We start from the raw sequence: 27280 nt of genomic DNA, 5'->3' as shown, positions 1-27280 counted from the left end.
GCCCTCTTAAGGCTCAGATGGCCCTTGAGGCCGAGAGTGTGCACGCTCTCATGTGGGCCATCTCTGGGTGACAGTCTTGTCTTTTTGTTCAGTGGGGTGATTGGGTTCCTGGGCATTTTCTGGTCCTCCTCCCTGGCTGTGGCCCCAGCCCTTGGCCTTTGGTGACTGAAGAGCTGTTCCACTGAGCTTGCCCCCTCTGCAGCCTGAGCCAGCCACCAGTCACATGGCTCTGTGAGTGAACACCATAAGGATTTTTTTCTGTAACACGTAAGCCTTCTATAAACCAACCACTGAAGAGAGATTTCCAGTAAAGGGAGAGGAAAAGGAAGCCATCTCCACACCTAGGAGCAAACGCCCTGAGTCTGCTAACACCCAGGGCAACGTGGAGGGGTCACAGTGGAACTCTGCAAGCACGAGTTGTGGCAAATTTGTCGAATCTTCAGGTTTCCCCCAGAAATTTAAGCCTTCCTCACTGTCATGACTCCACCTCTCTTTCAGTCCTGCTCTTCTGTAGTCTCCAAGTTGATTAAAAAGAGAGAGAGAGTGAGCGAGAGAGGCAGTGACTCTTACAACAGAGATGCATACTTCTCCAGTGTCTGTGGCCTCCGGGGACTACTAAGGTCTCTCTCTAGTGAACGGTGTAGCCCCTGAGCTCCCTATGGAGCAGGCTGGAGAGCCCAAGAGTCTCTTTCCAGAGGCAGTCTGCTGCATTTGCTGCTCAAATTACGTTCCTGGTCATTGTTGCACTAAGATCCGTGCCAACCCACCCAATGAGGTAAGTGTGACACCCGAGGCTTCCCAAGACCCAAAGTCATTGCTGGCAGCACAGCCAAAACAGCCCACAACAGCCGCTCCTGGGGTGTACTGTTACCTTTGCCAACCAGCTTGAGTGATGTTCTCCTAAGGCGCTGGGATTATCTGTAGGAGGATCCCACGTCCGCCTGCCGGGCCTTTGCGGGCGTGTTCTCCCGGTGACAGCGTTTGGGCAGATGCCTAAGAGGGGACTTGCCCACATGTTGAAACGGATCTCATCAGGAACCTACATACTTACAGGAAATGGCTTCTGGCCCAGTTTTTAAAGCCTGGGTGATTTTTTTCAAATACTTACTCAGCTTTTATTTAAATTTGAATTAATCATCAGCAGTTTTAAGAAGAAAACTTTTGTTTTATCTCTAACCAGACTTGATTTCAAAAGTGGGGCCTGCCCAGGTTTCCATAATTTGTGACAGATTTTTAAAATTAGTTTATTTATTTGAGAAACAGAGAGAGAAAGAGAGAGAGAAAAAGAGAGAGAGAGAGCTCTCCCACCTGCCAGTTCACTTCCCCAAATGCCCACAACAACCTAGACTGGACCAGGCTAAAGCAGGAAGCCAGGGGCTCAACACAGGTCTCGCACGTGGGTGGCAGGCACCCAACTGCTTAAGCCATGACTGCTGCCTCCCAGCGAGCATTAGCAGGAAACTGGAGTCAGGAGCAGTGATTGGAGCCACTCTGAAGTGGATTCAGGTAACCAAGCAGTGTCTTAACCACTAGGCCTAAGGCCTTGTTACCCTGTAACAGATTTTTTTTAAAGATTTGATCCAGTAAGTTATCTCTCATTGTTGTTCTATGCCAGTAGTTGTCAGATGGGGCCCACAAACCAGTAGCAGGAGCTGCTGGGAACTGGGAGAAGTGCAGAACCTCCAGGGAGAGGCCAGCAGGCTGTCGGACAAGCCCTCGGTGAGCCAAGTGGGACTGAAATGCAGAACCACTGGCCTCGGCTGGGGGCTGGCCTTTGGCCTCTCCAGCCAGTTCCCCACTTTCCCTGTAGACTATCCCTGCTTGACTTGGCTCTTTCCTATCATGCTCTTGGGCCAGGAATCCAAGGATGTAATTGAGGATGTGAATCAACCTAAAGGAAAGCAAATCACCCTGATTTCTTTTTAAATGGGTGGAAGGAGAGCATTCATATGCATGGATTCTAGAACCAAATATGAAATGACTCGTACTCTGTAGAAAAAGCTAAGCAGTTTGAAATTAAATGGTAAGGTGACGACGCTGAGCTAGTGAAAAATATGAAACACTCAGTGTTTGAAATGCCATCCATTCGGGGGTGAGCATTTGCACCGTGGTTAAGACCCTGCTTTGCACGCCCATGTTCCATATCGAATGCCTGGGTTCGAGTCCCGGATCTGATTCTGATTCCAACTTCCTGCTAATGCAGACCCTAGAGGTCAGCAGTTATGGCTCAAATACTTGGGTCCCTGCCACCCACATGAGAGACTTGGACTGAGCTCCTGGTCCATCCCAGCCGTAGTGAGCATTTGGGGAGTGAACTAGCAGATGGGAACCATCTCCCTCTCTCCCTCTCTGTGCCTTTTAAATAAATAAGATAGATGGATAATGTTAATGTACTTCAGTAGTAGTACTTTTACATAATAATATAAATTGAACTAGTTTGGTGTTATCAAGAGCATTTCCCAAAAAGAATCTGTAACTCCTTTAATGCGGTGATAAATATTTGGTCTAATTTATATGTTCATTATTCATGGGTACAATGATATGTGAGATACTTCAAAAGAGTGTTTCTTTTCTTCTCCGTGTATTGGATTCTGACAGTTCTAGTTTCAAATCCTAGCCTTATTCACAAAGCATTCCTGTGACCCTCAGATGTTATTCACCCCTCAGTATTTGGGTCTTCAGATCTATAAATAAAATTGGAATTAGAATGTCCATCTTGCTGCTTTGTGAGGATTGAACAAGGCATTGCCTGCAAACTTTGGCACGGCGCCAGTTCATCAAAAATACTCACACACTAATAGCCTTTCAAATGAGTCAGATAGTGGCATTTAATCACTCTTCCCTTCAAGAAAGTAGACTTCTATTTTTTATTATTTTACTTAGCAAAGTTTTTTTTTTAAGTACATGATTAATGTTATCAGATTATCACAAATACTAATTGGCAGCATAACCAAATAAGCTTATATTGAGATTGCCATACTCCAGCGTGTGAGTAGTCTGGCGTCTGAAGTACTGAGAAGAATCTAACCTTAGGAGCCCAAGGTCTGAATTTGATCCCAGCTCTGCCCTTCCCTCCCTGGGAGACCTCGGGCAGAGCTTGTGTCTCTGGGCCTCCCAGGTAGCGTGCGTCTGTAAGCAACCTTTTAGTTCTGCGCTCTTTGACTTAAGGAGCTTCCAAAATCAGAGATGCACAGTTGCCAGCAAAACAGTAGAGTCAGCTGGTAACTCCTGGAGCTGCAAGACCAAAAACACGCAGGGAGTCGCACCACAAACCTCCAGACGAGGGGTGATTAGCACAGTTTCCCACATGCCTGTAATGCAAGCTGGAGTCTATATTTGGCACAGAGACATGCAAACCACTGAGATTAGGATCTGTGACGATTACAACCCTCTTGGACATGAAAAGCGGTCTGCAGCCATGTAGGGGAGGGAAAATGGCAGGCTCCGAGAACAGAGATCAGTGCTGCTCGCGGGAGTGACCGCCCGGACGGGGCTGCGCGGGGCACCTGCCCGCTCCTGCTCCTGCTAACCGCGCCGCTTTTTTCAGCTGCCATGCGAAGACCAGATCATCCTCCTGAAGGGCTGCTGCATGGAGATCATGTCCCTCCGCGCGGCTGTGCGCTACGACCCGGACAGCGAGACTCTAACCTTGAACGGGGAAATGGCGGTGACGCGGGGCCAGCTGAAAAACGGGGGTCTCGGGGTGGTGTCGGACGCCATCTTTGACCTGGGCATGTCTCTGTCTTCGTTCAACCTGGATGACACGGAAGTAGCCCTCCTGCAAGCCGTCCTGCTGATGTCCTCAGGTGAGTGTGCCCACGCGTGTGCCACGCCAGGGCATCGGAGCTTTGGCTTGTCTGGTGCTGATTCATTTCATCCAGGTTTCCAGAAACTGGGGCATTCCCAGAGGACTGAGAAATGGAGGGGCGTGGCGGGTGTCCGATGCCTTTCGCTGCACCCTAGGATAGTAGACGGAAACTGGAGGAGCCACTCTAAAGATCCTAAAATGACCCCTCTCCCTGAGATGCCACTGAAGCTGCCCCGTAGTATGTGGGCCTCCACGTCTGTTAGCATTTTGTGACTACACAGATGTGCATGACCACACCTTTTGGTGTTAAGTTCCGTGTGTGGAAACCACACGTGGCAGCCAGAATTGCCCATGGCTCAGCTACAACTTCAGATTCATTATCTGTGGCTGTATGGCACACCAACCACAAACACAGTAGCTTAAAACATCAGGACTCTGGAGTTGGGGCTGGTACATCCAACACTGCATCAGGCCATCTCGATGCAACTTTTCCTTCTGCAAGGTAGGGAGACTTCTGCTGTGGCTGCCGGATGCCAAGAAGAAGGTCTCTGAGCAGAGCAAAGTAGGAGTTGCCCAGGCACACAGCGTAACTTCAGCCACATTCTGCAGTCCTAGTGTGGCCCACGTTCGACTGTCCACCTGGAGGTGGGAAGAATCAGCAAGACCGGCTGCCATCTGTAACCCAGCTCACTCACGGTCACACTCTCTAGCTCCCACCTGTGAAAGGCAGACAGTGTTGCTGGCGTATTTTTCCTCAGGGGTTACATCATAACAAACAAAACATAAAACATTGCATCGCGCGAGGGATGCCGGTCTTTAACCAGACGGTAGTTTCAGAATCACTTTGAGTTTGCAGAGCAACCCGAGTGTAGCTAGCTGTCCTGTAGCACTTGTCACCTGCAGTGTAGCTATCTGCTTCACTTATTTAGACCTCCCTCCCAGCAGTTGGAGGACACGGGTGTGTCTGATTGTACCCCTAGCACCTGGCCAGTGTTTAGAATTCAAGAAATGTTTATTGAATAAATGGCTGAATAGCTAAGCAAAATATCAGTCAAGTACATTGAGAATCCTTTATAGAATCAATGCTTCCTAGTTAGACAAATTTTGTTTAAGAAACTAAATAATTTATATAATTATTGTTACTAATTAAGCATAATTTGCAAATTTATTTGCAACAGAAAATTTAGATATGATAGACCTTTTAACAGAAAATGTTCTTTTTATTATGGAAAATTTCTCTTTTTTGTAAAGACATTTATTTATTTGAAAGTCAGAGTTGCAGAGAGAGGAGGCGAGACATGGAGAGAGAGCTTCTCTCTACTGGCTCACTCTGCAGATGGCTACAACAGCGAGGGCTGGACTAGGCCGAAGCCAGGAGTTTCATCCGGGTCTCTCACATGGGTGGCAGGGGCCCTTACACTTCGGCCATCTTCTGCTTTTCTCAGGCCGTTAGCAGGGAGCTGGATCAGAAATGGATCAGCAGGGACATGAACCAGTGCCTATATGGGATGCCAGCATTACAGGTGGCAGCTTTACCTGCTATGCCACAATGCCAGCACCTATGGAGAAATTCAAATGCAAGTTGATTGAACAGTATCATGAACACCCTGTACACTGGCTTATAGACTCTAGGGTAGCTCCTGTAATCCCTTTTCTTCCTTGTGCATAGAAACTGTGGTTTTCTTCTCACATCTAGAATACTGCAAAGTCAATGTTGCCCTGTGATTCCATACAACAATGTAAGAGTCCCTCCTGCCACCAGACTTCCTCTGGCTTCATGAGGGAGGCAGTAGTGTTAGGAAAGTTCACAGGATGGGACGCAGCAGAGGCCTCCCGAGCCCAAGGCTGGTCCCACAGCCAGCAAGAAGCCCAGGCCTCAGGCTTCTGTAGAAACAGCTTGCAGCTTGTCCAAGGACTCCCTGTGTGACCCAACTGCCTTGGGCTTCAGTGACCTTTAAAATAAATTGAGCTCCATCCATGGGAATTGTATTCCTGGGTGACTCAAAGTAACTTTTCTGCTGAGATTTTAATGGTTCAAAGACAAATTTAAATAAGGTTGAGTGACATAGTGAGAAAGCCATTTCTTTTACAATTTCCCTTCTAGTGGTTTCTCCTAAATAAGGCAGTGGGAGAGATTCAGCATGGTTCTAGTCTGTCTTTAACACCTGCTAACCTCCCTGTTGAACAAACAGCAGTCTCAAGCATAGAATTTTCAGCAAGCAGCTTTAACAGAAATTGAATTAAGGTTTCCCATGTATCCATTTGTGTAGTCCTCTTTGGTTATGGCTAATGGATTTTTATAACTGAACAAAATGCCATCTCCTCTGTCGTGAGTCCATTTAACAGATTATTAAATAAATACTCTAAGTCAGGTAGCTAAGCAAGCATGTGGAGATGGTGGGATTGTGAATGCAGTGCCAAACACCCAGCTGAACCATTCTTCCCAGTTCTCTGGGAACTTATACAAGGTTGCCACTGCCTGAAAGCCATGTGGCGTGCTTAACAACTCTAAAATCTTTTCCAGCCAGGTAATGTAGACCCTTTTCATTAATGCAGCCAGAACCAGAGTGCACTTACGAGGTAGTGTTCGCTTGGCAAATGATACTGAGGCTCAGAGACCCGAGTCCCTCGTTCCTCCTCAGCCTCGTCCTCTAAGCCCCATGCTTTACTTGGCATCTTTAATGACACGATAGCATCATCCTTCCCTACAAAGCCTTTTTCAAGCACTACTACTGCTAAGTCCTAAAGGGGTGAGCAGAGAGTGAAGGTGGAAATGACCTGAAAGTCATTTCTTTGATGAAATTTGTCTTAAGGAGTTAAAAGCAGTCTTTGGTCTTTAAAATGTGACTGTCTTCATAGACCTGCTTAGCATGTTGTAAGCTTCATCACAATGTCAGTTCTTTCTGTGTCATCTATGTGACCATCTTGTCTTTATCTCTCATCAAAGGACAGAGTTCTGATGCGCAAATCCCCGGCTGTTACGATCCCATTGAAGGAATACAGGCAATGCATTATTATGTTGACTTCCTACATGGGTGGAGAGTGAAAGAATCCTGGGGAGAACTCTTCTCACACACCCAAAGGGAGAGAGGAGAGAGGGAAGGGGGGTGAGGAGATCCACAGAGTCGCAGCATCAAATAGGAAAGAAAACACAAGTTACCATTTGAGCCCTAGAGAGTGTTCCCGAAACTCACATAGTTTGCTTTGCCCTTGGAGTTGAAGAAGAGCCCCATTTAGCTTCCCAACAACAGCACCCACGAACAGTGCACTCATTGATGTGAGCTGCGAAGAGCAAAAACCAAAGAGAACGCATCCAGCCTTTTTCTGCCATCCCTTTACTTATCTTTTTTTTTTTTAATTACTTGTGTTCCTCCCCACATATTGTGGGAAGCCAGCGGTCCTCCCGCCACTTGGGAGGATTCTGCAGTGTTGTGTGGTCTTCCCATGGCAGCCCCTCCTTCTCTATACAGGGTGCCTCAAACACAGCTCATGTCCCTTTTTTTTTTTTTCCTTTTAATTCCCCAACAACACATGGCCACTGCGGGCAGAATTTACTGCGAGCACAAGAGGAAGGGAGGGAGGGACCCCTGGGGCCTGGCAAACAACTCACCGTTGGTTGTCGCTCCCCCTCTTCATGGAGGAACGACACAGGACCCTGAGTTGTTCTTTCGTCTGCTCGGCCCTCCCCGGGTTTGCTGCTGGTTCTTCTCGGGTTGGCTACCATCCCTTCCACCTCTGTGGAAGGGCGGTTCCCCCTAGCCACTTTCCCCACTTCCGCGGGGGAATGGCACACCGCCGGCTGGCTCTCTCGGGGGCTGCACAGGTGTTCCTTCAGATAGATGTTCCCCTTAGATGTTCCTGGTGCATGTTGTCTCTCTCCTCCTTTATAGTCCTCTTCCACCAATCCCAACTCTGCTACCCACATGCCGAGTACGCTGCTCTCCTCCAATCAGGAGCAGGTCCTGCTGTTTATTGGTTGAACTGGAGGCAGCTGTGTAGAAGCTGTTTCCTCCTCTCCCAGCCCATATTGTGGGAGAGCAGATGCATAGAATAAGTCTTAATTCCAGTAACTTAGTCTAGTCTGAGTTGCTCCCCACAGTTGGTTATTGTGCTCCTTGGCCTTCCAGGGAGTGTCTCATAGTCCAGTGTCACTCCTTTGCCCCCAGCCCCAACAGAGACCCAGTCGCTTCCCACATCCCCCTTTCTCTGCATGCTTGTCCTTGGCCTCTGCTGTCTTCTGGGCAGCAATGGCAGCCACCTCCTCTGCACCCAAGGGGGCCATTGCTCTAAACCAGAGACATTTAGCTGAGCAGAGCACTGACACCCTTCATAGAAATAATTCCCTCTACCCTGGCACCCCAAAGTCCACACGTACTGCCATCCGCACCCGTCCTGGAAGTTGACGAGTCCCAGAGCTGCCCACCTGCCACCACAGGACGTGAACTGGACAAAGCAAGCCTCCTCCTTTCACTCTGAATGAATATCCATCTTCTTTCTTCCCCCAGATCGCCCAGGGCTCGCCTGTGTTGAGAGAATAGAAAAATACCAAGATAGCTTCCTGTTGGCCTTTGAACACTATATCAATTACCGAAAGCACCATGTGACACACTTTTGGCCAAAACTCCTGATGAAGGTGACAGACCTGCGGATGATTGGCGCCTGCCATGCCAGCCGCTTCCTGCACATGAAGGTGGAATGCCCCACGGAGCTCTTCCCCCCTTTGTTCTTGGAAGTGTTCGAGGATTAAGGACTGGATTTATTCTCATAATTCCCACAGCACTACTGGGTGTCATTTCATTCCAATGCCTAGCTCTTTTCTGTTTGTTTCTTTGTTTCTTTGTGTTGGGAAGGATTTGGGGGGGTAAAGGGAGGTAGTCCTTGGCATAGACATGGATGAAATTGCCCCTTGAATGCGGGTACTTGTAACTATTGGCATTTTGTTCTCCAGTGCTTTGATGTGAATGCTTTGAAGGTATTACAGTTGTGGAGGTGGGGTGGGGACCATCATTAATTCACCAGCACCAAGCCATCACCAGCTCCCACCTGTCCCTGGCCGGAGACTCCGGCAAGCGAAATGGCACTGCAAAAGACTACAGAAGCCTTAAAGCCAGGAGAACGGCAGTGGTGATCCGATCCTGAATTTTGCAAGGCTTAAGTTAGCCGAGCACAGATCACCTTTGGTTAGGGGTGGCTTTCAGCTTCCTAGGGAAAGACTCAAACAACCGATCTCCATCCATCCGAGAGCATGCCTGTTTCCAGCACTCTTTTGTTCTCCTCTGGAAGCATCACTTGGAATGTACAGGAAATCAGCTGCCTTTTTAGTATCATTTTTATAACTTAGGATTTCATTTATTTGACTGATTGAGGCCAACAGGGAAGACATTTGTCTTCAGCGAGCCCAAAGAAATTAGAAATCTTCACCAACATCCATGACTCAACGGTCCCCCAAAATGCACGTAGCACTGCCTCCCAGGAGGAAGGCTTAGTCACAGGTTAGGATCAGAGAACATGTCCACAGAAATCCAGTCTATTCTCCGGGGTCACCACTCCAGTGGCATCCGATCTGTTGTCTCCCGAGCTCCAGAGCTGTCTATCCTGCCTGCATCCTTGCTGAGCTGACCACGGACTTCCTTATGGATCAAATCAAGGAACGTTGCAAGCTGCCGTTTGAGTTTCAAGCTGGAGGAATTCTGAGGAGAGCTTAGCGCTGTTACATTGAGTCCGTGGAAAAACAGTGTTCCGAGAGCCCCTGCCGGTCCCGACAGCTTGAGGATGCTGCCTTCTGGCCTTAGATCCTCGTGCTCTTTGCTTATTTATCAATGTTTTCTAGTCCCCTCTTCCCTCCATTCTGAGGCACTGACTAGCTAATTCTAAACAAGGACGGTCCTGCTGCAGACCCCTCCCCTCGTCCCTCTCACAGCCTCACCCTGACAGATATTCAACAGGAAACACCTGCAGAGAACACCTGGCGCGCCCACACTCCCCTTCCCTGCCCCACCTGCCTCCCCAGTGACTGACGCTGGAGTGGCTTGTGCCCAGACCCCGAGTGGTGACACCGTTGCTTCAATGTCAGAAAAAGGGCAAAAAATGTACCCATGCAACTGAATGTATCTCATTCTTCACCGGCACAGTAGAGATAAACGGTTCCTCTGCCTGCCTTTTACTGCCTTATCCTGGAAATATTGGGGAAAATAAGCCATATGGGTGTGATTGACCTAAAAACAAAGGAATGAAAGTCACTGGGAAAGCCAAGTGGACTTTTTCTAGGTTTGGTGGAGCATAACTGGCCCAGAAATCAGGGTTCTAGTTCATGCCCTGCCAAATGGGAGATTTGTGACCTTAAATCTTGGTTTTCTCACCTGGGGAATAAGGACTAAGTCATGAGTCCTGAAGTCCTTCCTGCCGTTAATATTGTATGGATTTTGGGGTGGGGGGGAGAAATCTGACTCTTTTAATGATTTCTTTTACATTCAAATTTCTAGCTTCATTAGGAAAAAAAGTATGACCCACTTCACAGTTAAAGAACATATATTTGGCATTGATTCAAAACACGAACTTGACACAAAACTGCTCCCCCATGTGGAGGGAAGCAGATGCTCTTGGGGGAAGGTGAGGAGCACCATTAAGAATCCCAAGTACGGTTGCAGGTAACCTGGAGGGGACGGACATGTTTACGGCCTGCAGACAATGATACTGGCTTCTGGGAAAAAGGAAACCCGAACATTGCTATGGAGCTTGCACGTCAGAGGAAGGAAATAAGTGAAGAGATTAAAATTCCAAGCATGAAGTTCATGGGCAGATGACCTGCTTTGACCTTAGCTACAAGACAAGCTTTGGGGGTTTTGTTTTTTCTAGGCAGCCTCTAGCCAGTCCCCCCAAGTCCTTGCTTTGTTACCATCTCAGTTCCATCTGTTGACTCTACTTGGAGAACAAACTCTCTTGCAGAGATAAACACCCAGCTGCCTCTAGGCCTGGGGTAACACTGGGTGGGGCAAAGCTTCCTTCCCTGGGGAACGAGAGGAAGGACAGCAGGTGGCATCCTGGACAGGTTCAGCCACTCCTGAGGCAACAGGCTTTCTGAGGCAAGGTTCCTCATCCTGTCTGACCGAGATGGCCCAGTACATCAGACCTGGACTCCAGCGTCGGCTCGGAGCTGATCTCTCGCTGAATTAGAATGCTGTGGGACTCACCAGGACTGGAACTGCTAAGAGGGTGCCCTAAAGCGACAGTCATCCAGCCAGCCCCAGGTGGATCTCAGCTCCTGGAATGCCTTCAACAGGCAAACTGCTGATCTGGAAGTATTGTCGAAGGTTGGCCACTTTATGCTGAGTAGGACGGGCCTTAGAGTACCTCAGGTTGAAAGGAAAAGCTATAAGGACTGAAAGAATCACGACTCTGATGGTGAAAATGACCTCGTTCCTCCTGAACAGACTGAGGCCCCGAGTGCATCTCAAGTCCCCATCCCATAAAACCTGATTGTGTGGGATTTGCTCTGAATTTAAAAAAAAAAAAAAATTTTCTGACTTTGCTGGGGCTTTCAAACCAGATGTGGACCTGACATTGCAGCAACCTTGGCACCTGTCCTGCCCCTCTCCCCCCAACTCCAACTGGGGAGACATTCCAGTAGAGGAGAACACAGTCCTGCTGGGATTCTTACTTAGAAATCACTTTTATGGGTGTGTGGTGTGGGGCTGTGTGTGTGTGTGTGCGTGTGCGCATGTGTTTGTAACCCACAAGTGTACTTTGCTCTCCGATCTAAATGTGCAGTATTTCCTGAAATAATGCAAACAAGTAAGATCTTTCCTTCTTTACGATGCTGTTCCTAACACCACGTGCCACCTCAGAGCTTTTTCTAGTCAAAGGAGCCTCCGTCCTCAATGGCGCGCTTGGCGTGTTGATGCCTCAGCCCAGCGATGCCCCTCACTCGTGCCCCAAGTGACACCTCCTCCATCTGCGGTGCAGCCGCCGGGGTGGACTGCCAGCCCTGGCGTTGCTTCTCTGTGAACAGGTGCACAAGCCTTGGCCCCTCCACAACACTAAGCCCCCAGACTCCCCTTCCGTGCACCGCTGAGCACCCTCAGAGCATGTCGTTGTCAGTAACCCAGCTCTACTCTCCGGAACTGTCACCTGTGGGTGTCACACCAACCCTGCTGCATGAGTCATCAATTAGGAAATCAGTCTTATGGTTTTTGAAATGTAGCCAGCGTTTGTAAGGCTAAACCTTTTTCATGAACTGAGTTGAAGAATAACCCAGCCGCAGTCCCTCTTCCCAAGGGGAATGATGACAGACATTTGGATCTCATCACCCTTTCCAATGGTGATGGCATCGGGTTCTAAAATAAGCTCGTAATTTTTCCTGTTATTTTAATAATATGGAAATAGTAGCATAGTGTTTCTTTTGATAGTGATAGATTATAATCCATATTTAAATTTTATAGAGAAGAAATTTTATTGTACTGTGATGTAGATATTTATTATCCAGGTAAGGATTTGCCCGGTGTGTATTTTTTACAATTGAAAACAATTTAATCTTTAAACACACACACACACACACACACACACACAACAATAAAATAAAAAGATAGGGAGAAAAAAAAAAGGTTTGGCCTTATGACAGAATTTTTACTGTGTTGTATAAATGTTTGCAAATGCAAAAAGTGCATTTCTAGTGTGTTTCCACATTAATTAATGCCGCCTTCAAGAGCAATATCGTGCAGGTAAAATGCTATTTGTGGCTTTCCGTTGCACAGTTAAAGCTGACCCACCGTATGCACAAGACAATCAAATATGAATCTGCCCTGCGCAGGGTGCAGATACTACTCATGTAATTTTTGGAGCACAATGTAAGACAAAAGAAGACACTTGACACATGTATTGTTGAGCAGAAACTGTCAGGGCATAGAGGAGCTGACTGACGGTATGTCATTGCTTTCTTTCGGTTTTCCTTTCATTTGGCATTTTTAGTGTGATCCTAGAGCCAAATCAGTTCTCCATCCTTCCTTCTGAGAAAACATTGTTTTTTCCGTAATGTGTTTATGCCCTGAGAATCAGAAAAATGCTACAGACTAGAAAAAGATCTACAGTCATCAGAAGACTTCTGGTTTGCAAACAGTGTTAAGTGATATTGCTAGATTGGTAATATTTTTTTTCAGCCTAAAACTCTGTTGACATCTGTGATCAAAATGTTTTAAACTATCCAAAAAAGAAAATTTGTATATTTGGGAAAAATGGATTTTTACATAGCTTTTGTATGCAGATATTAAATTGTAATTATGAATATAGTGGGCGTAGACAAACTCATAAGCTTAAATTCTAAAAAAGGAAAAAAAAGAAAAAGCTTATAATGAATGTACTTTCCTGTCTCTTTCTTGAAATATCTTAATCTTCTTAATAGGTGTGGAGCTGCAGGCCCTCTCCCTTCAGCTGCTGCCAGTGGGCGGGCCATGGGATGGAGCGCATTTACTTCCTCAACACCCACTGGAATAAACATGTAGTCGGGTGGGTAGGGAGAATGGAGAGCAGAGAAAGAGAAATGTCGATGGGGGGTCAACCACTTTGGAAGAGGCCACAGAGGAGGAAGGGGAAAAGGGGCAGAGTTTTTGCAGCGCCTGGACTCATTCATCTTCCTATCAGAATGTTCTAGAATTTTCACTAGGATGACACATCTGCTACCGTATTAGTCAGCTTTTCATCACTGCAATGAGATGCCGGAGGCACCCTAACCTTTAAAGGAAATGGGTTTATTTGGCGTCGTGGTCCACTCTCCCACGATCTGGTGGGTCCACTGGTCTGGCCTCTTGTGATGGCATCCTGCTGGCAGAGTGCTGAGGCTGTGCAGAGCACCACAGGGCGAGAGGCAGGGCACGCTCATGTCCGTCCGTCCGTCTGTCCGTCTGTATGGTTGCTTACAAAGCCACCAGGATTCAGTCGTCGGAGCTCCACCCAAACAACCCGATCTAATCCGGGCGCCTCCTCAAGCCCTCACCCCTGCACACCAAAACTGGATCGCGGTTCCGCCCTCTGGGTGCCAATTACACAAGAGTCTGGGGAACAAACATTTGGGTTTGAGGGGACGTATATTCAAACGCTAACCGCCACTCACAATCCTCACCGCCCTGAACTGTTAAGAATCTTTCTGTGACTAGTGGCGAGACGCTAAGATGACATGACTAAGATGAGCATAATGGAAGTTACTGATTTTAATGTCTGGAAGGTATGTGGGTACGACAGCTTCAGGCATGGCTAGATCTGGATGCCCCCTGAATTGTCAGGGAAGCTCCTCTCTGCGTGTAGATTTCATATTCACGTAACTTTCCATCTTACAGAGGCCCCCCATAGCCCCAGAATTTAGCCCTGCAGCTCCAAGTATAGTGAAAAGAGAGTTTCTTTTCTCTAACAATGTCAGTGAAAATTATGGGTCTAATTCTCATTGGTTCAGATTCAGCCATGTGTCCATTCCCAAGCCAATCACTGTAGTGAGGAGGCAAGATATGCTAATGAGCCGGATCTTCTGAAATCCCAGAACTGGGAGAGGAAAGAGGGACAATCAGTCACACCTACACTCGGGGCTGAGAGTTGGGGGAGGGGTGATTCCTCAAAGAAAAGTCTAAGTCCTGTTTCCCTAGGAAGTGGGGGAGAATGCTGGGCAAGTCAAAGCCACACGTGCTCACGGCAAACTTTACTCTGAAAGCAACTGGCCCTCTTGTATACACAGGAGACTCTGACCAATTAGGCCAGGACTTGAACCAACAAAACAACAGTTTTGGTCACATCTTCCCTGGCTTCTGGAAGAGGCCAGTCCAGCTAAGGTGGAACAAGAATTTACAGCTCCCCTGGGCTACATCAGTTCAGAGCACTAGTGTCTCAGTTCTATTCTGTTTTCAAAGAACTGAATGCAATTTTCTATTTCTGCCTTTAGTATATTATATGTGCTTCCCAACTCCATCCTACTGGACATATTTCCCTACCCCAAGAAATAACATTTTTTCATTTTGTTCTGGAGAGTTTTTCACATATACGTTCCAATTACATAAACTGCTTAACCTCTTTGTACCAACAAAGCCAATCCCAAACCTATGTAATATCTAGTGACCTAGTTTAGGTCATGGAGCCAAGGTCATGTGACAACCCTGGACAGTTCTAGTTGTCTAAGGTGGAGGGGAAGGATGGGCATCTGGCCTGTGTCCCACATTAGAATGCCTGGTTGCCATGCCAGCTCCAGTTCCTGACCTCAGCTTCCCGCTGATGCAGACCCTGGGAGGCAGCAGGTGGCGATGGCTCCTTGAACTGGGCCCCTGCCATCCATGTGGGGAAACCTGGATTGAGTTTCTATTTCCTGCTCTGGCCTTGGCCCAGCCCCAGCCTTTCAGGAGTGAACCAGTAGAATCTGCCTCTCTGCCTGCCTCTCTCTCTCCCTCTCTCTCTCTGTGTGTGTGTGTGTGTGTATGTGTGTGTGTGTATGTCTATCTACCTCTCAAACAAAGGCGGGGGTTGGGGAAGGAAGTTAAAAGGAATCAGAGAATGAAGTTGGTTTTCAGCCTCACCCTCAAGATGACAGTTCTACCTCGTTTCACATTTAGCTACTCAGAGCACTTCAGTTTTGTAAATAAGTAGAACTGCCAATAAGTTCAGGTACATAAATTCTGACACATTAAGTGTTGTTCAGCTGGACAGGGTAAAATAAATCTAATATAAATCAGGTCTTCTGGTGGGTTTGTCCCCACCTGAGGTTGATTGACAGTTTCTTCCCTGAGATTGTGCTTAAAAACCCTCCTATGACCAGCCCTTTGGGTCTTCCTCGTGGAACCCTCCTCCTTGCCGCTTCGGCAGGAGGTTTCCAAATTGAATAAATCATGCTTTTCTTAAAAAAAAAAAAAAAAACACAACACTGTTTTTCAAACCAAAGCAGAACTTGGTGGAACTCCTGAGATGTAGAGGAGTGTTCGCAGGCACTCTTTGAGCATGTGTCTCAGGAGAACCCATGGGCTACTTGTTGAAAATATACCATGCTCTACTCTTTGAAGACAGAATCCACTTACACCGTGTACAGACTGGGCCATCAGAAGGGATCACCTGGGGTTTATATTCAAATGAGAAGAAAGTTGTCCTGAGCTCCCCAAAAAGCTGAGCTCACATGCCACAGTTGGGTTACGCTTGGTAGCCCCAAGGAAACAGGAATCGAGGCCTCACGGAACAAGACATGGAAGAAAAGAGTGAACACCAGGGTGCGTTGCTGAGTTGGCCACACTTAGTATCAAGCACAACTGAACATTCAAGTGTGCAAGACAATCATCTCATAAGGAGCCACGTGAACTGGCACGTCTCTGTGAGGTTCACCTGGGAGCGAGTTATCTAGTGGCTCTCATCTCCCATGATCAAAACTGGGGTGTACACTCCTGGCCCCAGGGCAAGTTCCCCGACAGACAGACAAACAGACAGACAGAAAGTGATCTCCCATCCTCTGGTTCACTGCCCAAATGCCAACAATATCCAGGACTGGGCCAGGGTGAAGCCAGGACCAGGAACTCAATCCAGGTCTACCATGTGGGTAGCAGAGACCCCAACACCTGAACCATCATGTGCTGCCTCCCAGCGTGCACACTAGTAGGAAGCTGGAATCAGGGGCAGAGCCAAGCACTCAGATACAGGCTGTGGGCAACCAAAACAGAGTCTTAACTGCTGTACCAAATGCCCACCCCAGGGGCTTTGAACACAAACAGGTCATGAAAATTGACTTCCCTGTACTGGCTGAAAAATTAAATACACATAAGCAAATCAGTGAATTATGCCACATTAGTTTTTGTTATGGATGGTTTCTTTCAAAGGGAAATTTTCTGTGTAGATATGTACTGAAAATTCTGTAGAAGTACATGGGAAATTTTTTTCCATACCAAACTTCCTTTGGTTAAAACTCTTTTGGAAAAAAAAAAAGAAAGAAAGGGTTTGAAGGACTAGCACTATGGCATAGTGGGTTAAACTGATGCCTGCAATGTTGGCATCCCAAATGGGTGCCAGTCTGAGTGTTGGTTGCTCCACTGCTGGTCCAGCTCCCTGCTAGTGCACCTGGGAAAGCAGCAGAGCATGGCCCAAGTCCTTGGGCCCCTGCCACCCATGTGGAAGTCCTGGGTGAAGCTGGTGCAGCCATTTGGGAAGTGAACCAGTAGAGGGAAGATCCCTTTCTGTCTGTCACCCCCTCTCTCTCTGTAATTCTGCCTTCCAAATAAATAAATATATCTTTTAAAAAAATACCCTTTTGGAAACAATGCCTATGAAAATGAAGTCAGATGGAATGGCGATGAGCACTCCTCTCAGGGCAGATGGAGAACATCTTCCTTATTTCCTTTTTTTTTTTTTTTTTTTTTTTTTTTTGACAGGCAGAGTGGACAGTGAGAGAGAGAGACAGAGAGAAAGGTCTTCCTTTTGCTGTTGGTTCACCCTCCAATGGCCGCCGCGGCCAGCGCGCTGCGGCCGGCGCACCGCGCTGATCCGATGGCAGGAGCCAGGAGCCAGGTGCTTTTCCTGGTCTCCCATGGGGTGCAGGGCCCAAGCACCTGGGCCATCCTCCACTGCACTCCCGGGCCACAGCAGAGGGCTGGCCTGGAAGAGGGGCAACCGGGACAGAATCCGGCGCCCCGACCGGGACTAGAACCCGGTGTGCCGGCGCCGCTAGGCGGAGGATTAGCCTAGTGAGCCGCGGCGCCGGCCCTTATTTCCTTTTAACTTCTGTGCAGGCAACACTCACTGCGATGCAGGCAGATGCATATGGAGTTAACCACCTTCAGGCTAACCCATTAGAAAATTCTGGTGCCCACAAATCCCAGTAGATACAGAGTTACGAGAAACAATCCTGTTTGCAGATGCATTCGTGCACTAAGGGATTTATGATTTTTTTCAATGAATGTTTTTAGCCCTCAAGAGACTGTAATCATCTTTAATCGTCTTATAAGACTCCGTCCTTTTTTATTTTCGTTTTGATTAACTTTTAATACGTGATGGGGTAGAAGGCAATATCTTAGCACATCTACACAAGACAACCAGTCATACCAGGAAGACGCCTTTCCATTTCGTTATCTTTTCTCTATGTTTGGAGCAGAACAGCTCCTCTTCCTAAAGAGATCTTTTAGGATTTCTTTCCATTTACTCAACTCAAAATCAGGTAGAGTCTTTGAAAAAAAATAAACTGTATCCAAAGAGGAAGAGCTTGAGATCACCAAGAATCATCCATTGGTAGATGAATTCCTTCTAAGAATCTGGTTGAATATTTCAGAAAATCCACCTCCATTTTCCTCAGCACTTTGACAAAAACACCACTCATCAGCTGCTTACCACCAGAGAGACTCAGCAGCACCCCCTACCCAACAGGACGTACGTGGGTTTGTGCTGCCTCCCAAGCCCTCCACTCTCATGCTGGGGTATGGAATAATGGCCACCATGTCCTGTTCAGCTAAACTATGCCAGGAATGTTATCTCTAACCCTCCGAATACAACTGAAGGTGTTAGTTTTTGTCATTTGACAATAGGTCTGTGGATTCTCAGTTGGAACAAACAACTTATCCAATACCACACAGCTGCCAAGTGTCCGAGTCCATGAGGTTCCAAGATCTGTATTTTTCTTTTTTACAACCTGCACAAAGAAGACCAAGGGAAAGTCTCGGCCCCTAATGCAAAAGACAATTTTGCCCTGGAAATGCTTGCCACTCCCCTTCCTAGAAGGCTCACCTACCCTGATGCAAAACACACTACATCCTGAAGAAAGGCTGCCTCGCCTCTCCTTAGGTTGTGTCCATCGCAAAACCACCTGTGGAGGCTGCACATGAAGAGTAAGTTCTCTGGGCAGGACCTGCTGGTAACCCAGCTGGCTTCTGGAGATGTCAGTCCGAAAGGGGACCTGTTCGTTTTGCCAAGCACTGGGGGGCCTGAGCTATCATGTCTAGAGAGAGCCACATTGCTCTGCACCATGGAAGGAGAGGAATTTGCACCCATGTGAGGAGTAGGCAGGAAAGGGGAGAACAAGCAAATCAGACAGCAGAAGCACTTGCAGGGTGTGGCACCATGCTATAACTTGCTCAAACTTCAGATGATCAGCTTATTGGCAAATGTGTGGAGCTGACCAATTCCTCGTGGAAACAACTGAGAAGGGGCATTGAGGTAGGGGGGTGATCTGCCACAGGAGCACCCTGAAGCAATGGGATTTTTTTTTGACAGGCAGAGTGGACAGTGAGAGAGAGAGACAGAGAGAAAGGTCTTCCTTTGCTGTTGGTTCACCCTCCAATGGCTGCCGCTGCCGCCGCACCATGCTAATCTGAAGCCAGGAGCCTGGTGCTTCTTCTGGTCTCCCCTGGGATGCAGGGCCCAAGCACCTGGGCCATCCTCCACTGCACTCCCTGGCCACAGCAGAGGGCTGGCCTGGAAGAGGGGCAACCGGAACAGAATCCAGCGCCCCGACCGGGACTAGAACCTGGGGTGCCGGCGCCGCTAGGTGGAGGATTAGCCTATTGAGCCACGGCGCCGGCCTATGGGATCTTGATCATATAATGATCCCAGAATTCACACGACTCTAAGACCACCTCATTTCAAAGAATTTGAAGACAAATTTTACAAAGCAGCCTAACCCAGCTCTGGAGGGAGGGCCCTAGCTGACACTGGTAGACACGTTTCCTGCAGACTACACATAGACCCAGGGATAAATTAGTAAGTTAAATGTCCTGTGGAATTTTCCACAGGTGATAGTAAAGGCCTCCCTTACCCAACCTTCACTCTCACTTGCAGTTAATGGAAGATAACTAAAGTCTTTAACAAAATATTAACAAGCCAAACCAAAAGTCTATGATTAGTTATATGCAATATCTGAAATGTTATGTGACTGATACCAGGATATAGATAAGTCTTGCAACTCAACATGTGAAAGACCTAAAATGCCATAATAAAATGAAATATTCATAGAACAAGAAGCCCAAATGGCTTCTTGAAGAGATTCTTTACCTCATGAGTAATCAGAAATACAGAACTGACACCACTTTACACCCACAATTTACGCAGACAGAAAATACCAAGTGATGATAACAGGAACCTAGGATGGAGCCCCCATCTCTTACCACAACGAGTGTGAACTGCTTCAGCCCATATTTCCTATGGCCAATGACCCTGCAACCAGGATTCACACTGGGGGAACACACCCCACATCCTCACCCAGATCCACAAGCCTAGCCCATGAGCCTCACAACCTATACAACAGCATGGCATTGAGTTCAGGCTAGGGAAGAGGAGACAAATACTGGCTGGAGGGCTACTCCCATGGACATCACTGCAGCATCCAAACAGAGAAATAAATCTATATACAGAAACACGAAAGAAATGGGGCCATATTGTGCCACAGCGGCTTAAGCCGCCAACTGCAACACCAGCATCCCATAGGAGCACCGGTTCATGTCCTGGCTGTTCTACTTCCAATCTAGCTCCCTGCTAATGGCCTGAGAAAAGCAGTAGAAGATGGCCCAAGTACCTGGGCCCCTGCAATCCATGTGGGAGACCCAGAAGAAGCTCCTGGCTTCTGGCTTCAGTCTGGCTCAGTGCTGGCCATTGCAGCAATCTGGGGAATGCACCTGTGGACAGGAGACCTCTCTCTGTCTCTCCCTCTCCCTCTGTAACTCTGACTTTCAGAATAATCAAATAAACAAATCTTTCTTTTAAAAAGAGAGACATGGAAGAAACAAATCAAGATCTAGAAAACAATTTTCTTTGTGAAAAATACAAACACATTTTACAAAGAACTATATATAATCAAGAATCTTAGACCGGGTGTCTACATAAAAGAGAGGAAGAGAAATGAAATAAAACAGAAGGTCCTTGATAGGCTGACGATTTTAGCAACTCTGCAAAGAGAAACATGATTATCTCAAGTCCTTGCACCTGCGGCTTCCCCTCCCCCGCTCCTCAAAAAACAAAAAAGAAAAGAAAGAAAGAAAAAATAAACAACATGTACAATTTTAACTGTCTCTCTGCTTTCTCTTTCCCGAATCACACAAGTTACAGCATTTGCTGCGTGATGTTGGGCATCAGATGTCTGGATAACAGAACTGTGTCGGAGCACACAATCTACAGCCTCAGAACCAGAGAGATGAAGTCAAGGGTGACCTGGCGTTGACTATGGGAACAACAAAAAGAAAGGGGTGACAGTCCCAGTTGGTAAATGGTCTTCCAGCTGCAGGACCCATTTCCCAACCAACAACATCACCTGTGAAAGTCTAATACGTAAGACAGAAAAGAAATGGAAGTCTCAGAGGTCAAAACATGAGCTCAAAAAAAGCAAGAACTATGTCCACGTGAGCTGTCTGCCAGCTGCAATGCAAGGAGAGCGTTCCCCCATCTCAGGGCGTCCAGAAGACTCCGCTGCTCCCTGCTGGAGAAGGGATAGGAAGGTGGGAGAGCTAAGGAGCTCAAGAAGCTCTCCAACCTGCTTCAGCCCCGGGTCACATCATGACCGCGTCCCGGGTCACATCATGACCAGGTCCGGGGTCACATCATGACCATGTCCCGGGTCACATCATGACCAGGTCCGGGGTCACATCATGACCAGGTCCAGGGTCACATCATGACCAGGTCCGGGGTCACATCATGACCGTGTCCCGGGTCACATCATGACCGGGTCCCGGGTCACATCATGACCAGGTCTGGGGTCACATCATGACCATGTCCTGGGTCACATCATGACCGGGTCCGGGATCACATCATGACCGGGTCCCGGGTCACATCATGGCCGGATCCCGGGTCACAACATGTCCCGGGTCATATCATGACCATGTCCCGGGTCACATCATGACCATGTCCAGGGTCACATCATGACCATGTCCAGGGTCACATCATGACCGTGTCCCGGGTCACATCATGGCCGTGTCCCGGGTCACATCATGACCGGGTCCCGGGTCACATCATGACCATGTCCCGGGTCACATCATGACCAGGTCTGGGGTCACATCATGACCGTGTCCCAGGTCACATCATGACCAGGTCCAGGGTCACATCATGACCGTGTCCCGGTCACATCATGGCCGTGTCCCGGGTCACATCATGACCGTGTCCCAGGTCACATCATGACCGTGTCCCGGGTCACATCATGACCAGGTCTGGGGTCACATCATGACCGTGTCCCAGGTCACATCATGACCAGGTCCAGGGTCACATCATGACCGTGTCCCGGGTCACATCATGACCGGGTCCCAAGTTCTGCTCCCAACACGTGCTTGGGTTCAGGGCTGTCCCTGAAGCTGCATCTTCGGTTGTCTACAAGGAAACACGTGAGAAGGATCTCAGATTGGACTTCTGGTACCACTTGCTTTGAATGCGTAATCATCCCCTACAACAGCAGTGGAGCCAGTAAAATAAAGTCTACCATCTGTCCCTCTGTGTTATTTTTTAACAATCATCCTACTGACTCCTGAGAAAATTTCTCTGTGCGGCCATAAATCAGCCAGGCTGATTTAAAACCATTACCAGAGAGAATCATGTGCCAGAATCAAAGAGCAACTCTAAAGTGAGGAAAAAATACCGCAACTAAATTCCAGGATAATCTGCCACACTGGGGACGCACTGGTGCCACTGGTTCATGAGAGTGACGCTGGACACCACGGTTGTCAAGAGTCCGCAGCATTCAGTGAATCTTGATTTCATTACCGCTGGTTGAGACTCTGCACGTTGGTTGTTTGCCCAGGCACGAATTTATTTTGTCCAAAATGAGTCTTAATCAGCTCGACTGAGAAATGATGTAGCCAAAAAACACAGCCAGCGGGCTGCTTGAGGAGCTTCTCCAACAACTGATGGGTTAGAGAACAGAGCTTTTTTTTTTTTTTTTTTTTTTTTTTCCCAAATGTTCTGCAAGGAATTAATCCTTCTCCCCTGTTTCAGAGCACGGTTATTCAGTGCCATGGTCGTTCACTACAGAAAGCTAACAGGGGAGTTAGGAGGGCACCAGGGACAGGCGGCTGCCTTGAAATGGGACAGGGTGTTCGCATTTTGACGTTCTGCTCTAAGAGTTCAGCTGCTTCTGCGCGGGCGCTCGGGAGGCCTCAGAGCCAAGGAGATGGCTTATTTTGAATGTCTTTCAAAGGCAGGCATGATTGGATCCTGACCACTCTGAATTAGAGTGGATTACAAGCGAGACTAAAAATGTGCTGGCGCAACGTTTTCCTCCAAAACAGTGATTACGTGTCACCTGTTTACGAGGGGTGATGCCATCCAGCTAGTTACAAAAACATCGCAAGTGCAATCGATCTCATCATCTCCAGGAACCCCTTCATTTCACACCCACATGCAGGCTTCTTTTTCTCCCAAAATGAGACCCTGTGCTCTCCCTGGAAAAAAAAAAAAAAAGCAAATACTTGGCATTCACACAGGGAAACTGAGGCAGAGATGGCAGGGACCACCACAATGCTGCAAAGCAAAGTCTGTGGCGCACAAAACAAAACTACTGACCTCTGAGATTCAAAAAAAAGTAGATTATTGACTTGAACCCAAATATATCCCTGGGGTTCTGAGGACACTTTTTCTCAACAAAGTTTTTATTCATTTTTTTTTTCAATATCTGGTTTCATGTCAAAGGTGCTACATAGCTTTTTTTTTTTTTTTTCCAGGCAGAGTGGACAGTGAGAGAGAGAGAGAGGAGAGAGAGACAGAGAAAGGTCTTCCTTTTGCCATTGGTTCACCCTCCAATGGCTGCCACAGCCGGTGCACTGCGCTGATCCGATGGCAGGAGCCAGGTGCTTCTCCTGGTCTCCCATGGGGTGCAGGGCCCAAGCACTTGGGCCATCCTCCACTGCACTCGCTGGCCACAGCAGAGAGCTGGCCTGGAAGAGGGGCAACCGGGACAGAGTCCGGCGCCCCGACCGGGACTAGAACCTGGTGTGCCGGCGCCGCAAGGCAGAGGATTAGCCTAGTGAGCCATGGCGCCAGCCGCTACATATCTTTTAAAATTTGCCATAAAGTACGCTTCAGTCATCCGGATCATCCTCAAGACCAAAGACAGAATTTCAGTCATTCATTTGCATTTGTGTTTATAATGTCTTTCATGTCTGATAGTACCTTTTAATTACCACTATTAACAAATACCAAAAAAAAAAAAAAATCGGCGTTAATACGTAAATAAGGCAGGTCACACCCAAACCCATGGTGTCTGGCTTTCTGGGCCCAGGAGATGCTTTGCGGTCGTCAATGAAACAAAGCGCCAGGCAGCCTGCCTTGTTCCAGTTGAGAATATAGCTCAGGATGTCCCAAACTGTACATCCCTTAAAAGGTGTACTACAGCCATAACAATATTTTCTATTAATAATTTAAAACAGCACAGTAGTTTTGTCAGTGCCAGGATACCAGGTATCATTTGCAATCTTTCCCCATAGTGTCTTCATCTCCCCCGCCTGCTGCCTATCTTGTGCTGTAGGCTAGGGTCTTCCAGAAAAAGGCAAATCTTCTTGCCTGAGACCAGGAAACATCCCCTTAGCTGTTGAGGGAAAGTAAAATGAGCTCTGGCTCTCGTGAGTCCTGAGAAAACTGTCTTCGGGGCCAGAACTGTGGTGTGGTGGGTAAAGCTGCCGCCTGCAGTGCCAGCATCCCATATGGACACCAGTTCAAGACCTGGCTGCTCCACTTCTGATCCAGCTCTCTGCTATGGCCTGGGAAAGCAGTAGGAGATGGCCCAAGTCCTTGGACCCCTGCACCCATGTGGGAGACCTGGAAGAAGCTCCTGGCTCTTGGCTTTGGATCAGCGCAGCTCTGGCCATTGCAGCCAACTAGGGAGTGAACCAGTGGATGGAAGACCTCTCTCTCTTTCTCTTTGCCTCTCCTGTCTCTGTGTAACTCTGACTTTCAAATAAAGAAATACATCTTTAAAAAAGAGAGAGAGAGAAAACTGTATTCAATCTGCCCCACCCAGGAGTCCAATGTGGGAATAAAACTGCAGGTAAATTCAGGGCTCTCTGGGGCTGGCATTGTGGCACAGAGGGCTAAGACGCCACCTGCAATGCCGGCATCCCTTATGAGCTACGGTTGGTGTCCCTGATGCTCCACTTCTGATCCAGCTCCCTGCTAATGCACCTGGGAAAGCAGTGGATGATGGGAGACCTGGATGAAGCTCCCAGCTCCTGACTTCAGCCTGGCCCAGCCTTGAACATGGCAGCCATTTAGGGAGTGAAAGCAGCAGCTGCAAAATCTCTCTCTGAGCCTGTCTCTCCCCCTCTCTCTGTAATTCCACCTTTCAAATACATAAATAAATCTTAATATTAAGCGGTTTTAAATTTAGGGCAATCTGAGAAAAGGGAGGACTTGGGCTCCCATTCTTAGGCTGAGGCTAAGACAGGAAAACCCCATGAGAGAAATGGACACAGGAGATACAAGTTCCCCAGGCCTCAAAGTAACAAGAAACAGTAGCAGGATCCTATGAGGCTGAGAGAACTCCAGCCTGGTCTGAGGTTAGCAAATGCACAAAATTTCCTCTAGCTCAAGGGGACATGGGAGCGGTAGAATCTGTGTGGTGGCCCAAGAAAGGCACTTAGCCGAGGGAGAGAAGTCGACTGGAAAGAGCATGTGGTCAGGAATGAGGGACGAAGCCGGGCCCTACGTGGACCAACAAAGTCGAGAGGTCTCAGCTGCTGCCTCTGGGTGTCACAGGCTGACAACAGCACAAGCCAGTGCCCACCCAGAACTTGACACCATTTCATGTGCATCAGAATGACCGCGAGAGCTCGCTTTCACAGCTCCCTGAGTCCTGCTGCCTCAGGAGGCCCGGGGTGGGGATTGAAAGTCTGCATTCAACTTATGTAAAGATTTCTATATTTTGTAAAGATGGAAGGAGAGAGACTGAGAGATCTTCCATCCACTGGTTCCCTCCCCAAATGCCTACAGCAGCCAGTGCTGGGTAGGCCAGAACCAGGAGCCTACAACGCCATACTAGTCTTCCACGTACTTGGGCCACCCTGTGGAGCTGCATCAGAAGTGGAACAATGAAGACTCGAACCAGCCCTCCAGTATGGATGCCAGCGCCGTAAGTGGCAGCTTAACACTGTGCATATCTACACCGCATTTCTAACACGGGGACCACTCCTGGAGATTCACTGTTTTGCTGCATCCTAACCCTCTGGCCTGTGTGAAACCCTAATATAAAATGGAACAGCCAGCTGGATGGCGCTCAGCTGGGAGTACATGCATGGGAAAACAAGGATTTACTCTTTACATACACCTGCGCATGAGGACAAAGGTTGTACTCACCCTGGAGATATGGGTAAATGGCTTCCTAAATCTCTACTTGGTTATTTTCACTTCCAGAAAGCATCACTCCTACTCCAGTGCAATGTGGAAAGGGACTCTTACATACCCCCAGTAATAATTACTGCTATGTTTCTTTAACACTAATGAAAACAGTTCATTGTGTGCTGAATCCTACCATCAATTGTACAGTGCCTTAAATAAATCAGATAGGATAACAACAATTCGTCTACACTACATCCTATCAAGCCACATATCTGCTCAAAATTCCCCAGGAGCATCTCAGCTTAGGCTGGGAAAATCTACAGCCACTCATGGCCTGGGGCCCAGCTGCCCCTCTGTCTTCTCCCACACTCCCAGCTCACTCCCTCTGCCCTGGCTCTCCTGACCTACCTGTTATTCCTTGAGGAGTGCAAGTCCAAGTCCACTCCCTTCTCAGGCCCTCTCAGCACCTTGTGTGCTGTTCCCTCTGCCTGGAATAGCAGCTCTTCCCCTCTCTTTGCTGGGGTCTCTGCCCACGTGTCACCTGATCAGAGAGGAACTCCTGCCTTACAGATAGAAAGCAGCTCCTTCCCCTCTTCCTCCATTCCACTCACGTGCTTCATGCCAATCTGTCATAATTCAGTTTTGTTCCTTAACTGCCTAATAGAATATAAACTCCATAAATGCAGAAAATTTTTTTAATTTTGTATTTATTCTATTTGAAAGGCAGGCAGAGAGACAAAGAATTCTCTCCCAACTTCTGGTTCACTTTCCAAATGCCCACAACAGTCAGGGCTAGGATAGGTTGAACCCAAGTGCCTGGAACTCAATTTGGGCTCCCATATGGGTATCAGGGAACCAAGCACTTGAGCTAGCACTTGCTGCCTCCCAAGGTGCACGTTAGCAGGAAGGTGGGAACAGGCACAGCTGGGACTCAAGCCCACACACAAGCAGATACCCCAAGTAGTACTTAGCCTGCTATGCCAAACGCCTATCCTGAAATTTGCTTTGTTACTACTCCATCCTGGGTTCTCAGGAAGAACCTGACATCCAACATCACTCAGTAAATAGCTGTCAAATGAATTAACAGAAAAAGGGCCCAGCAAGCCAAAGAAACCAACAACTGTAATCCTACAATCACCCAAAAGAATGCAAGGGAAAATTATATGACCCCCCCATTGCACCCCCCCATTGCTTTTACACACACCCTTCCTATTCCTCACTCACCATCTGACATCCATC

General features: G+C 47.9%; 1 protein-coding gene across 14 annotated transcripts in view; it reads left to right on the top strand.

Annotated features, from left to right (window-relative positions):
* The window catches only part of THRB (thyroid hormone receptor beta), a 402102-nt gene extending 388946 nt beyond the window's left edge, over positions 1–13156 (top strand). For all 14 annotated transcript variants that reach the window (XM_070072867.2, XM_070072864.2, XM_070072869.2 and 11 more), the window contains 2 exons: positions 3548–3806; positions 8314–13156. In XM_070072867.2, the coding sequence (XP_069928968.1) occupies positions 3548–3806; positions 8314–8555 (501 nt within the window). In that variant the 3' untranslated portion in view covers positions 8556–13156. The remainder of the gene's footprint in view (positions 1–3547; positions 3807–8313) is intronic.
* Positions 13157–27280: the final 14124 nt, after the last annotated feature.

This window comes from Oryctolagus cuniculus, chromosome 4 (genome assembly GCF_051225735.1).
Source record: "Oryctolagus cuniculus isolate XC-2025 breed Fujian yellow rabbit chromosome 4, ASM5122573v1, whole genome shotgun sequence".
NCBI lineage: Eukaryota > Metazoa > Chordata > Mammalia > Lagomorpha > Leporidae > Oryctolagus > Oryctolagus cuniculus.
This window is presented reverse-complemented; position numbering and strand designations above follow the sequence as displayed.